This window comes from Vulpes lagopus, chromosome 24, assembly GCF_018345385.1.
Source record: "Vulpes lagopus strain Blue_001 chromosome 24, ASM1834538v1, whole genome shotgun sequence".
NCBI lineage: Eukaryota > Metazoa > Chordata > Mammalia > Carnivora > Canidae > Vulpes > Vulpes lagopus.
The window spans coordinates 3,131,255-3,145,564 of record NC_054847.1 but is presented as its reverse complement, the minus strand read 5'-3'; the positions used below and the strand labels follow the sequence as shown (position 1 = coordinate 3,145,564).

The following is a 14,310-nucleotide window of genomic DNA, read 5'->3' as shown; positions in this document are numbered from 1 at the left end:
AACATATCACAGAGTATTTTCAAGTAATATTGTACCACTTTATATATAATACAAGAACCTTACAATTGTATACTTCCATTTCTACTCTCTTAGCTTTTGTGCTATTGATATACATTTTATTTTTATAAATTCCACAATACATTGTTGCTCTAAAGTTATTTTTTATTGTGGTAATATATATATAACGTAAAACTTACCATTTTAATCACTTTTTTAAAATAAGATTTTATTTGGGAGAGAATGAGAATGAGCAAGGGGGAGGGGCAGAGGCAGCAAGAGAAGCAGACTCCCCACTGCACAGATGCTTAACTAACTGAGCCACCGAGGTGCCCTTTAAGATTGTTTTTTTATCACTAGTTTTAAGCAATTTGATTTTGATATATCCTGGGTATTGTTTCCTTTGTATTTCCTGTGCTTGGAGTTCCTTTTGTTTCTTAGAACTGAAGACCTACAGGTTGTATCAAATTTAGAAAAATCTCAGCCATTATTTCTTCAACCCTGTTTTTTTTTTAAATTTTTTTTTTTTAAGATTTTATTTATGAGAGACACACACAGAGAGAGAGAGACAGAGACAGAGACATAGGCAGAGGGAGCAGCATCAGGCTCCATGCAGGGAGCCTGATGTGGGACTCGATCCGGGGTCTCCAGGATCACACCCTGGGCTGAAGGCAGCACTAAACTGCTGAGCCACCCAGGCTGCCCTCAACCCTGTTTCCTATCTCCCCTTCTCCCTCTTCTGCTTCCAGGATTCTGAATATATGCACCTGAAGTCGCCCCATGGCTCACTGAAGCTCTGCTCATTTTGTTTCAGTCTTTTTTTTCTGTGTTTCATTTTGGACATTTAAGCTGATATGTTTCCAAGTTCACTATCTTTCCTCCCACATCTGATCTCCAATAATCACACTGCTTTAGTTGTCAGTTGCCATCAGGAGAGGCTGAGAATTTTTTAAACCATCAAGAAATGGCTCCTTTTTAAAACAGTTCTGCCCTTCATTTGCATTTTACTACTTAAGTAGCAAGAAGAAATCAGGTGGCACCTTGAATACTGCTTGCAAATCTTACAAACCTAGATCACAAAGTTCATTAGAATGGTCTGCTCTCCACAGAACCATAGATAATAGTGCCACTGACTTTTTTGCCACTGTGGAAGAGATCCCTTTCCTCGTTTCCAATACCATGTCCCTCACTTCCTTTTGAGCACTCATTGGCAGTGTCCTCCAAGTCCAGATTTCTACTAAGTCTGTTGAAGGCAATTTAGGTGTGTTCTAACACGTTTCTCCAAATCCTGGCAGCCTCTCCCCATGTACTAGTTTCAAAGCTACTCCCACTACTTTCGGATATTTGCTATGGCAGCAGCCCACCCTTGGTACCACTCTTGGTATTTGTTCTGATGCCATGTTAACTGTATGCAGCCAGGACCACTATCCATCTTTTTTTTTTTTTTTTAAGATTTTATTTATTTATTCATGAGAGACACAGAGAGAGAGAGAGAGAGAGAGAGAGAGAGAGAGAGAGGGGCAAAGACACAGGCAGTGGGAGAAGCAGGCTCCATGCACAGAGCCTGACATGGGACTTGATCCCGGGTCTCCAGGATCACGCCCTGGGCTGCAGGCGGCGCTAAACCGCTGCACCACTGGCGCTGCTCACTATCCATCTTCAGAACCTAGCAATCAATCCTACTTTAAAAAAAAAAGAGATGTAAATAATAGGGAAGTTTTTAAATTTAAAATTCACTGGCTTAAAATGACATTTACTATCTTAGTTTCTGTGCATCAGGAATCCGGAGTCAGGGCCTCAGCTGCGTCTGTAGCAGCTGTACAGCTCAGGTTATCATCAGGGCTAGGTTAAGGCCGCAGCCATCTCAAGGCCCAACTGGGGAATGACTGGTTTCCAAGCTCCCTCACAGGGCCACTGGACTGAGCCCTACCTCCACTCCGTTCCTTGCCGTGTGGACTCTCCAATGGGGGCTTGCTTGGTCAAGGCAAGCAAATGAGAAGTGTCAGAGTTTGGAAACAAGATAGATGTCAGAGTCTTTTACAACCCGATCTTGGAAGTGTTGGCCATCTCTTTTGATGAATTTTATCCATTAGAAGCAAATCTATCCATCTAGCTCACATTTAAGGGAGGGGAATATACCAGGGCCTGAATGACAGAGGTGGCATAATTGGGAGCTATTTCAGAAGCTGCCCAAGACACCCATAAAGTAGGTTTTTAATTTTAGACATTGTAGTTTTAATCTCTAGAGGCCTGACATGGGTTTTTATATCTCTTGTGTCAACATGTTGAATTTTTCTGGCTTTGTGACATCTGCAACACAGAACTTTTAATGGCCTGTGTACTCGTATCATGTGGGTTATTTCTGGGTCTATTTTATTTCCTTTTCATTAGGGGTTGTATTTTACTGGCACTTTGCTTATCTGGCAATTTTTCTTTCTTTCTTTTTTTTTAAGAGAGAGGGAGAATGCATGAGCAGGAGTGGGGTATGGAAAGAGGGAAAGAGAAAGAGAATTATAAGCATTTAATTTTAAGAGAATTTTAAGATATGGGTCTCATCTCAAGACCCTGACCTGAGCCAAAATCAAAAGTTGGACGCTTAATCAACTGAGCCATCCAGGCTCCTCAATTGCCCTGTTATTTCTGATTGGCTGTTAGACATCATGAATTTTACCTTACAGGTTGCTGGGTATTTTTGTGTTGCGGCAATTAGCTTTGCTCTGGAACACAGTATGTGCTAACATTTTGATCCTTTCGGGTCTTGCTCTTGAACTTTGTTAGGATTGAGGCAGCAACAGTTTAGTTCTAACTCACATGCTGCTGAGGCAGACCCTTGCTGTACATTCTACTAGATAGCCCGTGAATTATGAGGTTTCTCACTCTGGCTGACAGGCCTGGGTAAACTACCCCCAATCCTTTCATTTGGTTCCTTATATCCAAGAATCAGGGGACCCTCAGCGAATGTGTAGTTCTTTGTGCAGCTCTCCTCTGCAGAGAGGTACTTTATCCTGCCATTAGCCATGGGGGTGAGGGCTGGCTCAGGGCAGAGGTAGGAGGAAGGGGCAGTTGGAGTGGTTACAAGCAGGCAATTCATTCAAAACTCCCCTCAAGGCATAAGCAGGCAGGGGTCATAGTGTTCCTTTTAAGTCCACAAACTTTAAGTTTTGAAGTGTTTAAATTTTTTTTTTTAACTTAAATCCAAACTTTTCAGAACCCAATTCAATAGTCACTGAGCACCTACTATATACCAGCTACTAAGGTACAGATAGAACAAGACTAATAGGGTACAAATATTTTTTTTAAATGAAGAAGGGGGGCACCTGGGTGGCTCAGTAGTTGAGCGTCTGCCTTTGGCTCAGATCATGATCCTGGGGTCCTGGGATCAAGTCCCAAATCAGGCTCCCCACAGGGAGCCTGCTTCTCTCTCTGTCTGTGTCTCTGCCTCTCTCTGTGTGTCTCTTATGAATAAATAAAATCTTTAAGAAATAAAAAATAATAAAAATGAAGAAAGCCAACCATAAGGGACATGGCACAGTGGAGTTAAAAAATGGGCATATGGAAGATCTGTGTCCAGCCCTGTCACAGGTAGACAAGAGGGGGAGACACCCCTGGGTCTTGTCCAAGTCATACATGGAAGAGTAGTTCTCTGGTCTAATCAGTTTTCCAGAACACAATAGATGGAGGATTTCTTTAACAGTCCCCATTCTCCAAGATCACAGGGCTTGGGTAAATGTCCACATTATCCATAGGTGGGTTACGGAACAAGAAAACAGTGAGCACCGCGGGCAGAAATGTGAAAATACAAGTATCTGGCACTGTTTGAGTACTGCAAGCATAAAGGTGTGACAGGAGATAAGAATCTGGAAATAATACTGGTTGGGATCAAATCTGAGACATTTGGGTGCCAGCCCATCAGGGTGAGTAATGAGCAGGTCCACAGGCCTTAGTGAATACATGCCAGAGCACAGGCCTCAGGTCTGGCTGCTTGGCGCCATTCCTGCGGTTTGTACAGACAGAGCAGCTAGCTGTGGGCCAAACTATGAGTGTCTGTCTGTCCCCAAAAGGTCAGCTCAGAGAAGTGGAATTCGGGAAAGGGGGCTCTTGCTTCGAAGCACTCCTGACCAATAGATACTGTCTTCCCAGGCCTGGTCGGCAGCTGCTTCACAAAACAGCCATGTAGGTGTGTCTCACGACACAGGAACAGAAGGCTGCTGCTGAGCCTCGGGGGGTTGGGCAGGGACTCCAAATTTAGAGGCCTTAGTTAGCATGGGTTTTCAACACTCCCAAATGTGAGTGCTGTTGTCTATTAGGATCAGCCTCCTCCTCAAAATGACAAGTTTTTCTTCCTGACTCGTGTATGCCTCGTGAAACAATCCTGGTCTTTTCTTTCTGTCTTTTCTTTCACTTGAGGAACAAGAGAGAAAAAGATGTTTCAGAGAATAAAGGAACTAATTAAAGACCCCAGGGCAGGGATCCCTGGGTGGTGCAGCGGTTTAGCGCCTGCCTTTGGCCCAGGGCGCGATCCTGGAGACCCGGGATCGAATCCCACATCGGGCTCCCAGTGCATGGAGCCTGCTTCTCCCTCTGCCTGTGTCTCTGCCTCTCTCTCTCTCTCTGTGACTATCATAAATAAATAAAGATTAAAAAAAAAAAAAAAAGACCCCAGGGCATTACACCGCTTTTGGAACAGGAACCCAGCCTCCCAGCAGTATCAAAACTGAATCCGGGGGAGAAGTAAAAAATCACTCTATCAAAGAAGCCCAACTGAGGAGCGGTGTGGGCGGTGGCTTCCGAGGTGCGATGGCCTGTAGGGGACCTAGAGGACCTGCACACAGGGATTCCCGAGCAGGAGGCTGCAGATGCTAAACAGTGAACAGGCAGCACGGCAACTGCTCTAGCTCTCCCCTCCATCAGGTTCTTGGCCCTGTCGGCACCTCAACACCAATCAGCAAGTCTTGTTTAACTTGGGGTGCATCTCCCCAGAAGAGCTCCTCAGGGATGGGCCCCATCTCACTCTTCAGTGCCTGCTACAAAAAGGGCCTCAGTAGAGGTCTGCCACCTAGACAGAGCCCAGGCTTGTGACCAGGCATAAGAACACCTATAATCAAGAGTGGTCAAATGTTCCATTTCTGTTTATTCAGGACATTAAGATAAAATACACCTTAAATATTACAAATATTTATATACAGGAATGGCTAGTCCCCATGATTAAAAAGCGGTCTGAAAAAAAACCCCAAAATATAGTCTCTGAACATTTTTAAGCCCTAGACAACCCGTGAAGACAAAACCAAGGTCTCGATGCATGTTCTTCAACACAGTTAACAAACTCTGAATCTAGCTCAGCCTGGGCGATGCTACAGGAAAGAACATGGATATGGAAAATCCCTACCCAATGCTGGTGCCGAGCACTCAGCCTTCACTGTGACCCTATGGATGTCATTTCCGGAAGCGTTTGAAAAGCGGATGCACATGCTTCGTGGAAGCCTTGCTCCGTGCCGAGTGGTACTCCATGTACACGGTGTCATCAGCTCCAGACATGGAGCTCATTGTGCCAAAACGCCGAGACACCTATGGGGGAGACCCAGTCCATGATTAGTTTCCAAAGGAAAAGACACTCCTTTTTTAACATTTATATTCACAGTAAGCTTTATAAAGTTTTAAAGTTTAATAAATACTTATTTTTAAAAAACATTTATTGACCACTTATTGTGTCTCAGGCATTGTGTGAAGCAGTTTACACATATTTACATGTGTAAATACATCTGTAAAATCTTACAGATGAGGAAACTGAGGCACAGAGAGATTAAGTAACTTATCCAAGATCACACAGCTCTCAGAGATGGGACTTGAACCCAGACAGCTGGCTTTAGCTTGCCTATTCTTAACCATGTCATAAAGAGAGGCATGACTCTGCCTCTCTTAATGACAATTTATAAACAGAATTTTTCAAAAGTAAGGGCAGCACACCCTCAACACCTCGAGACTCTACCATAAGGCTTTGAATCCAGTGGAAAGCCAGAAAACCCTGAGCTTGAAACTTGGCTCTACTTCTCACTGGGTGACCTTGGACAAACACCGAATGTCTGAGCCTCAGTGAATGCATCTCTAAGATGGGGAGAGCCTCACCTGTGTTGACAAAAAGTGGGGTGAACAGAAATCACACAGGCAAGGGTCTGACGCAGAGCCTGGCACACCACTTGCACCAGACTGATGACAAGGCGAGTATGCAGACAGGCATCAAGCAACACCTTCAACAGGCTGGCCTTAGAGAACTCGCTCGGTTGGTGGGGATTACCAGACATCACCTTAGCACACGGTCACAGGCAAGAAATTTCCCTGAAGCATCCATGCATGGAGGGTGCCCACAGGGGGGAACCAGTCCCCATGTTTGGGGGCAGAACGGCCTCAGGCTGGAGGGAGAGCAGCATCACCCCAGAGGAAGCTGCTTTTCTTTCCTTGTCCCAACCACTGCTCACCTTTTGGTTCTAATATCAATTTAGTTTTCGAAGCACTGGACTAAAGTGTACTTTTCTCTTGGAAGGGCCCAATAAGAATGCCCCATAATGGCACTTTCATTAATCATGCCACATTATATTGGCCTGGCACATGGTAGGTATTCAGTATTTGCAGAATAAATGGAATGTTCATCATTCTCAGAGAACTCTAAATTTTCCCAAACAAATATTCATACTGCAATGTGAGCTCATTCTCAGACCCCCCTCACAGCCTGAAAGGCTCAGTTCTATCACTAATAAGGAAGCCAGAGCTGAAGTAACTTGTCTGAGACCCTGGGCTGGCAGGCCCAGGCCCACAGCACCCCCTCCCACAGCCACCCCTGCTCAGGCAGCAAGCCTGAGGCCACATGTGTCACCCTGGGCTCCAACATCAAGGCACTAACAGAACTCGGACCAGACGGAGAGGCAAACAGAGTAGGAGGCCAGCTACAGCCACCACGGACTCAGCCACGTGAAATGATGTGTAGGAAAGGATGCGCACCAAAAGGTTAATAGGGGCCATTTCTGTTGCTCTCTTCTCTGTGGTTTCCTGCGTTTCCAAGTTTTTACAAAGGTCACACAGGTGTGCGCGAGTGCACATGCACACACACACACACATACACACACAGATAACCACATACGTGTGTGGAAGGCTTCTCTTCAGGAGATACCTGGCGCCTCATCGCCTCACTCACCTGGCTGGATTTGGAGCCAAACTCCCCTGCCACCACCTCTTCCTCAGCATCCAAGTCAGTGGCCGCGAGGACCTTCTGCAAGAGCTGCTGCTGCTCTTCCCTCGTGGAGAATGCCAGCTCTTCGTCCTCCATGCCCGCCAGCTTTGTGATCACCTGTGGAGCCGAGAGCCGCAGGCCTCATGTCCCCTCCTGTTTTCCTTCCCTCGGGCCCATTGGTGCAGGTGGCTAACCAAAGAGAGCTCCTCTCTGGCATTCCAGAGACCAGCTTTGGAGCCACCTGAAACAGGGAGCTTAACTGATGACTGTAGGGCAGGGAAGGCGAAGGAAATTCCAGAGAAGCCTACTCCCAAAACAACAGACACATGATCACTTACAGATGATCAACAGGGGCCTTGGCAACTCTAAGATGTCCCTTCTGGCAGTTTTCCATCCTGCACCAGCTATACGAAGGGACCAGAGACGGACAGGCACAGCCTGCTGTCTCAGGGCAGGGTCTTTAGCCTCCTGGGCTTCGGGTAGGAGGGAGCACTTAGAAATGAGAGCCTGTCAGGTGGACTTGCAAAATTTTTTCTAATTGAGCAAAAGAACAGCACGGTAGTGATTTGGTTTTCCTTTCTCTGGGCGTAACTTACTACATGGCCTACCTATCCCTGAAGAAAGCCTGGATTGAGAACACAGAGAAATCTTGTTTGCCCCCCTGTAATTCTTCTCATCATTTTCATTAAAAGCAAAGTCCCAGAAGCAGGGATCTGGCTGAGGCCTTCAAGTGGCCGCAGAGCCCGAGGACAGAGACCGGGCACTTTTGCCCTGGCCCAATCACCCCTCTGGGAACTCTGGGCTCATGATCCTGGGAACTCTCACCTGGTTGCTCTCAACGGGCAGTGCTGAAGGCAACGAAGGCAAAGGCAGCTCCAACCAACACAATCCCATGACCAGGTGCCTTTCTGCCAAGCTCACCTTTCAAAGAACCCAGAACACTCCCTGATTTGGTGCTTGTCTCACCCTTGATCTCTTGTTTCACCCTTAATATCACCCCTGATCTCTCCAGGATCAGGAAGTATGAATGCTGTTTTCATCACATACTTTTTACGGATACATATAAAGGCCATCACACAAATCCTTCAAAATATGGTCAACTATCCTGTCCTCTGGCCCAGCATGAGAAGTGTGAAACTGTCTCTGCTTCTGTCTAAAAAAGGAGGAGTCAGACAGCCCTGACCTCTTGTCTCTGGCTAATAACAGGAACTCACCAACTTGTGAAAAGACACAATCAGAAGCATCTGAACAGGCAGCCTGTAGTCTCTTGCAAACCAAGAATGCGGAACCTACATGTTCTAGGGGCATCCTTTTAGTTCTCTACTTCCAGCACCCCCCACTCACCCCCACAAATAAAAATCTTTAAGGACCTTAAATCCTGACATAAACTTACCATATGCGTCAATAGGAAAGAAAGCAAACACATCAGTCAATGGAAGTCAGCCAAAGCTTTAGGATCCCCAAACCATGCAACCGCCAATTGTGGACAGCTCTGATGTGAGGCCCACTCAGGCCTGGGCCACCTGGAGGAGCAGCTCAACAGAGCCTTCCTGGTATTATAAATCAAGTATGTGAACAATGGCAAATTCTAAAGCTTTGGCTGACAACCATTGCTGGTGCAGGAAAGTAACTCTAAGGGGCTCAGAGGAGCACAGTGATGGCCACATTTCTGCAGGATCTCAGGTCCTATGAGGCTAGCACATTTTCCCACTGACAACTAACACTCTTTTCACAAGACAACTGTAAAACATTAACAAGTAGAGACTCCAAGCCTTCAGAGGCCCCATTCTTTGACCATTCACTATGACAGGAAGCTGGGGGCAGGAAGGGATCTTGCACAGTATCTTTCCTTAAAGTCCTTGGCAACTTATGCCGAGATAAAGGGAACCTGAGGCAGGGCTTCCAATGCCCTAATGTTCTGTGCCTGTCTGAGCTTTTTCCCACACTGGTGCCAATAGCAGTTCCTACCTTCCCCTGGAGGCATGGGTACAAAGAAATTCTTGGTTCTATTCTGACAGGAGATCAATGAATACATACCTTAAAGCTATAACCCTGATCTACCAAGAATCTCTGCCGCTTGGTTGAGTAAGCCATTTCCTGTGTGTCCTGGGATACCAACGAGTAGAAGAAGGCATTATACTCCTCAGCAACCATCCCTTAACAGAGAGAAGGAGAAAGGACAACATTAGCTGTCAAAATGCCAGGAACTGAGGATCCTAGGCTCAAAACTTAAGTACAGCTGATCCCTGAATAATATGAGAGTTAGGGGTACTGACCCTCCCCCCACACAGTTGAAAATCCACATGTAACTTTTGACTCCCCCAAAACTTAACTACTCACAGCCGACTGCTGACTGCAAGGCTTAACAACAACATAAACAGTTGATTACCACATACTCTGTATGTTATATGCATTACACATTATTTTTTAGTATAAAGTAAGCTAGAGAAAACATTAAGAAAATTATAAAGAAGAGAGAATACATTTACAGTACTGAACTACAGTTATCAAAAAAATCTCTCACAGTGCAAACTGTGTTATTCGAGGGCCAAGTGTAATGCAGTGGGAGAGCTTTGCAGTCAGGAGGGCTGATGGCCCTGACTGTGCTTAGGCACTTGACCAAAATTAAAAACATCTGTGCTTTAAATGGCATCATCATGAAAGTAAAATGACAACCCACAGAATGGGAGAAGATATTTACAAAGCATGTATCTGATAAGTGATTTGTATCTGGACTGTATAAATAACTATTACAAATCAATAATGAAAAGACAAATGACCCAATTATAAAAAGAGCAAAGCATCTGAACAGACATTTCTCCAAAGAAAATAGACAAACGGCTAACAAGTCCATGAAAAGCACTTAACATCATTAGTCATCAGGGAAATGCACTGGTGCCACAATGAGGTACCACTTGGCACTCCCCAGGATGGCCAGAATCAAAAAAGATAATCACAGCTATTGTCAAGAAGGTAGAGAAACTGGATTCCTCATATATTGCTGATAAGAGTGTAAAATGGTGCAGCCATTTTAGAAGACAGTCTGGCAGCTCATTAAAATGTTAAACAGAGACCACAACTGATGTAACAATCTACTCCTAGATATATCCCCAAAAGAATTGAAAAAATATGTCCACACAAAATCTGCACATGAATTTCATAGCAGCAATATCTCTAAGAACCGAAAAGTGGAAATAATCCAAGTGTCTATCAACAGAAAAATGAATAAACTAGATGTGGCATGCCCACACAATGGAGGATCATTCAGCAATAACACGAATGAAGTACTACCACCTGCTAATAGGGAAGACCCTTTTGAAAATGTCACACTAGCGAAAGAAGGCAGTTGCAGAGGGCCCAGACCGCACAATTCTGTATGTATGCAATGTCTATAATGGGCACGTTCGTCAAGGTAAAAATAGAGTAATGATTGCCTGCAGTTGGGGCTGGGAGGCAAGGAGAAAGGAGTGACTGCCAGAGCGAAAGGGTTTCTTTTCTGGAGTGATGAGAATATTCTAAACATAGCCTGTGGTAATGGCTAAACACTTTGCAATTATATTTTTTTAAAAAAAATCACTGGGGGTGCCTGGGTGGCTCAGTTGGTTAAGTGTCCAATTTGGCTCAGGTCATGATCTCAGGGCCATGTGATCATACTGGGTGTGGAGCCTGCTTAAGACTCTCTGTCCCTCCCCCACCTCCTCAATGGGCACACGCATTCTCAGTCTCTCAAAAAAAAAGAAAAAAACCACTGAATTGTACACTTCCAACAGACCAATTGTATGGTATGCGAATTCTATCTCAATAAAGTTGCTAAAAAAAGAAAAAAGAGCTCAAAGAGAAAACCTAGAACAGATTCATCACAGAAACTAGGACAGAAAATACTGCAGCCTATAAAACCTGATCCTTCTGGACAATCTGCAGAGTTTTGCTTCACAATTCAATTGTCAGCAAACTCAGTACCTGTGTACTGCCTCTGAATTCTATTGTTTCTTAGTCTTACAAGAGCTCAGAGAGGCAAAGAACGCAGCCAAATGCCTTATATCAAACAGTATTTTTTTAAAAAAATAAAATCCTACTCAAATTCAAAGTGGTTTTCAAGTTAGATGTGTTTCTTTTCTGGGAGGTGATAAGGCATAAATTATGAATTATGCTCACATATGCTAGTCAGATTATATTCTGGTCAGTTTATAAAAGCTGCACTTTATCCAGTAGCTTCCAATATTCTGTTACACAAGCCTTATTCCTCACAACAGCCCTGCAAGACAGGATGGCACTTGTACTCTGGATGGCAAAGCAAGGCTCACAGGGGCAAACTACCTGCAAGGCCACAAAATTGGCCAGGTGCCCAAGTGCATGCTATTTCTACTAATGTGCCCTGTCTCCGTATTAAATACAATCGGCTGCCTCTTAAACACATTCTAATATGGTACGATTCCAACAACCAACACACTAACCTTGTTTCCGACACTCAAGCATCTCCTAAGAGAGGAAAGTGGATTCCCTGAGGACAAGCCTGTGTCCTCGTCTTCAGGCCTGCTTGGCCTAGGAGAACAACCCCGGCCATCTCTAAGCAGCAGTGTCAGTGCCTGCCTTGCCCATGGTTAGGGTCTGGGCCCTTTTACCACAGTGACCACAGAGACACTCTGACCTCTTGCATGTCCTCACGTACTGAGCATGTGACACCTCTGCAGCAAGCTGCCACACAAGACGGGACTTTTGCTGGGTGGTGTGTGAGGCAGCCATCTGCAGCTGCCCAAGTTGCTCTTACCAAGCCTTCCCCTTACTCCTGACTCAAGGTCCAGGGTCCAGCTTCAGCTCATACACGTCACTGGTGGCCAAGCCCTCTGTGTCTATACCATTACACACTGCCTTCCTGGCCCCTCTTACTACCTACCAACACAGGCACTCAGCTTAGAGGATGCCCATGTGAACCAGGTGGCTGCCATGGAAAAGATCTACATATTAACCCCAAGGCATGAACTAAGAAGAGCCAAACAGATCTTGGTCCTTGCTTTGGAACCTCTCCCTGCAGAATGTATGGGGCCCAGGGGCCTACCTTACCACTAGGAACACACAGGCAGCTTAGCCTACCCTCTTTCTAACCAAAGTGGTTCAAAAGGAAAGATTTCCTGCAGCAGAAGGGTAAGGCCACCTTTACCTTTTTTGGCTCGGAGCACTCGCCCCAGCCTTTGGGCTTCCTGCCGCCGGGAGCCACCGTGAGATGAGATCTGAATGAGAACATTTGCTTCTGGCAGATCAAACGATGTGTCGCCCACCTACAGAAATGAAACAACTGAGAGTTCGGGGAGGTTTTTTGTTTTGTTTTGTTTTGTTTTGTTTTCATTTGGGATGTAAAGAAAAAAAAATCAATTGGCCTTGAATTTAAATAAGCTCTGTAGATAATGTAGAAAGATAATCACCATCCTCCTCTTCCTGTACCAGGGTCCTGTGGATGCAGGTAGGCCTCAAGGATTAGTGTGAATTCTCCTGGAAACTATCCGAAAGAAGCTGTAAGGACCTGTAGTCCCCACCAGCTGTCTTGGCAGCATTCCCAGTATAGGCTGCAGGGGCCCAGAGATGAGAGGTCCCTATCAACAGAGACTCTCTGCAAATGACCCCTCTTCTTTTTTGCTACAGAAACATGTCTGCACAAAACCACCCACACTCTCAATTGGAGGTCAATGAAACTACCAGCACCTGTGGGACACATGATCTGGAAGGGGCCACTGTCCACACTGGGCTGCATCTGGCTCTGAGTGGCGGCCTCAGCTCGAAGGTTCCAACCATCAAGGTTCCTAAACGCACATCCAAGTCTGGCACTTACTGAGCCAGCCATGATCACTTATGCATAAATCTCATCTATTTTGAGCTTTGGGTCTATTCTAATCTGAAGGACTACTCTGCATTGTTGAACCACGGCTGCTAACACTGTCATCAAGCTGGGCCTTCGTGAGTTTGCATCATGCTCACATTAATCACCCACCATCAAGGTACACAAGGAGCCAGAAGCAAGGCTGCCCACGACCCACAACAATCTCCAACTCCACAAAGACACTTCATCTGAATGCCTACTTTTGCCACAACAGGTAATGAAAATTTCCCCCTTAGATAAGTAAATATAACTTAAAATTCCTATATCCCCAAAAGAAGTGGGAAAAATCTCAAATGAAGAGACTTTAGGGCAGCCCAGGTAGCTCAGCGGTTTAGCACTGCCTTTGGCCCAGGGTCTTATCCCAGAGACCCAGGATCAAGTCCCAAGTCGGGCTCCCTGCATGGAGCCTGCTTCTCCCTCTGCCTATGTCTCTGCCTCTCTCTCTGTTTCTCTCATGAATAAATAAAATCTTTAAAAACAAACAAACAAACAAAAAAGACTTTAGAGATGCCCAGGTGGCTCAGCGGTTGAGCATCTGCCTTTGGTTCAGGGCATATCCTGGAGTCCTGGGATTGAGTCCCACACTGGGCTTCCTACATGGAACCTACTTCTCCCTCTGCCTGTGTCTCTGCCTCTCTCTGTATCTCTCATGAATAAATAAATAAAATCTTAAAAAAAAAAAAAAAAAAACAGACTTTACAGATCATCCACAGTACATTAAACCCTGCATCTGTTCCTTCTGCTACCTGTCAGAAAGCATTCCTCTGTCCCCAGACGCGGACACACGGGAGTGAAACTGACACATGAGGTCCCTTCAAAAACATGAATTCATTCCCCAGAAATCACCCAGTGTCCCCCCAGCCCTGGGGGTGCTGGTGTCTCACCACCACCCTGCATGCCACACAGACCTTGGATATGAAGATGGTGTTGATTTTGGGGTTATGCTTGAAATTCTGGAGAATCTGCATCCTCTCTCCTTGGGATGTAGGACCATAGATATAGGGTCTAGAGAAGAAAGAAGCTGCATTAGGAAGGCTACAGAATCACCCCTCGATTATTCTGGAGGCGTATCAGAGGGAAAGGGAGCTCCTTCAAGGTTTCCCTCTTTCACGAAGCCCTCCATCATGCAAGGATAAGGATATCAGAAGGAGGCCCATAAAAATGAGCGGCTACAGACCCTGAGCCAAGGATCTGGTCACCCACTCTCTTCAAGATTCTC

At 45.5% G+C, this 14,310-nt stretch overlaps 1 protein-coding gene across 3 annotated transcripts in view; it reads right to left on the bottom strand.

The window, feature by feature from the left end:
* The window catches only part of ERCC3 (ERCC excision repair 3, TFIIH core complex helicase subunit), a 33,247-nt gene that overhangs the window by 1,386 nt on the left and 17,551 nt on the right, over positions 1 to 14,310 (bottom strand). The window contains exons 11-15 of one of the 3 annotated variants that reach the window (XM_041739689.1): positions 14,000 to 14,096; positions 12,378 to 12,495; positions 9,257 to 9,375; positions 7,184 to 7,336; positions 5,384 to 5,562 (exon numbers count right to left, since the gene is read on the bottom strand). In XM_041739689.1, coding sequence (XP_041595623.1) covers positions 5,431 to 5,562; positions 7,184 to 7,336; positions 9,257 to 9,375; positions 12,378 to 12,495; positions 14,000 to 14,096 — 619 coding nt within the window. In that variant the 3' untranslated portion in view covers positions 5,384 to 5,430. Of the gene's footprint in view, positions 1 to 5,108; positions 5,563 to 7,183; positions 7,337 to 9,256; positions 9,379 to 12,377; positions 12,496 to 13,999; positions 14,097 to 14,310 lie in introns of those variants that run through there. The other 2 variants (XM_041739688.1, XR_005985469.1) reach the window with 2 other exon arrangements.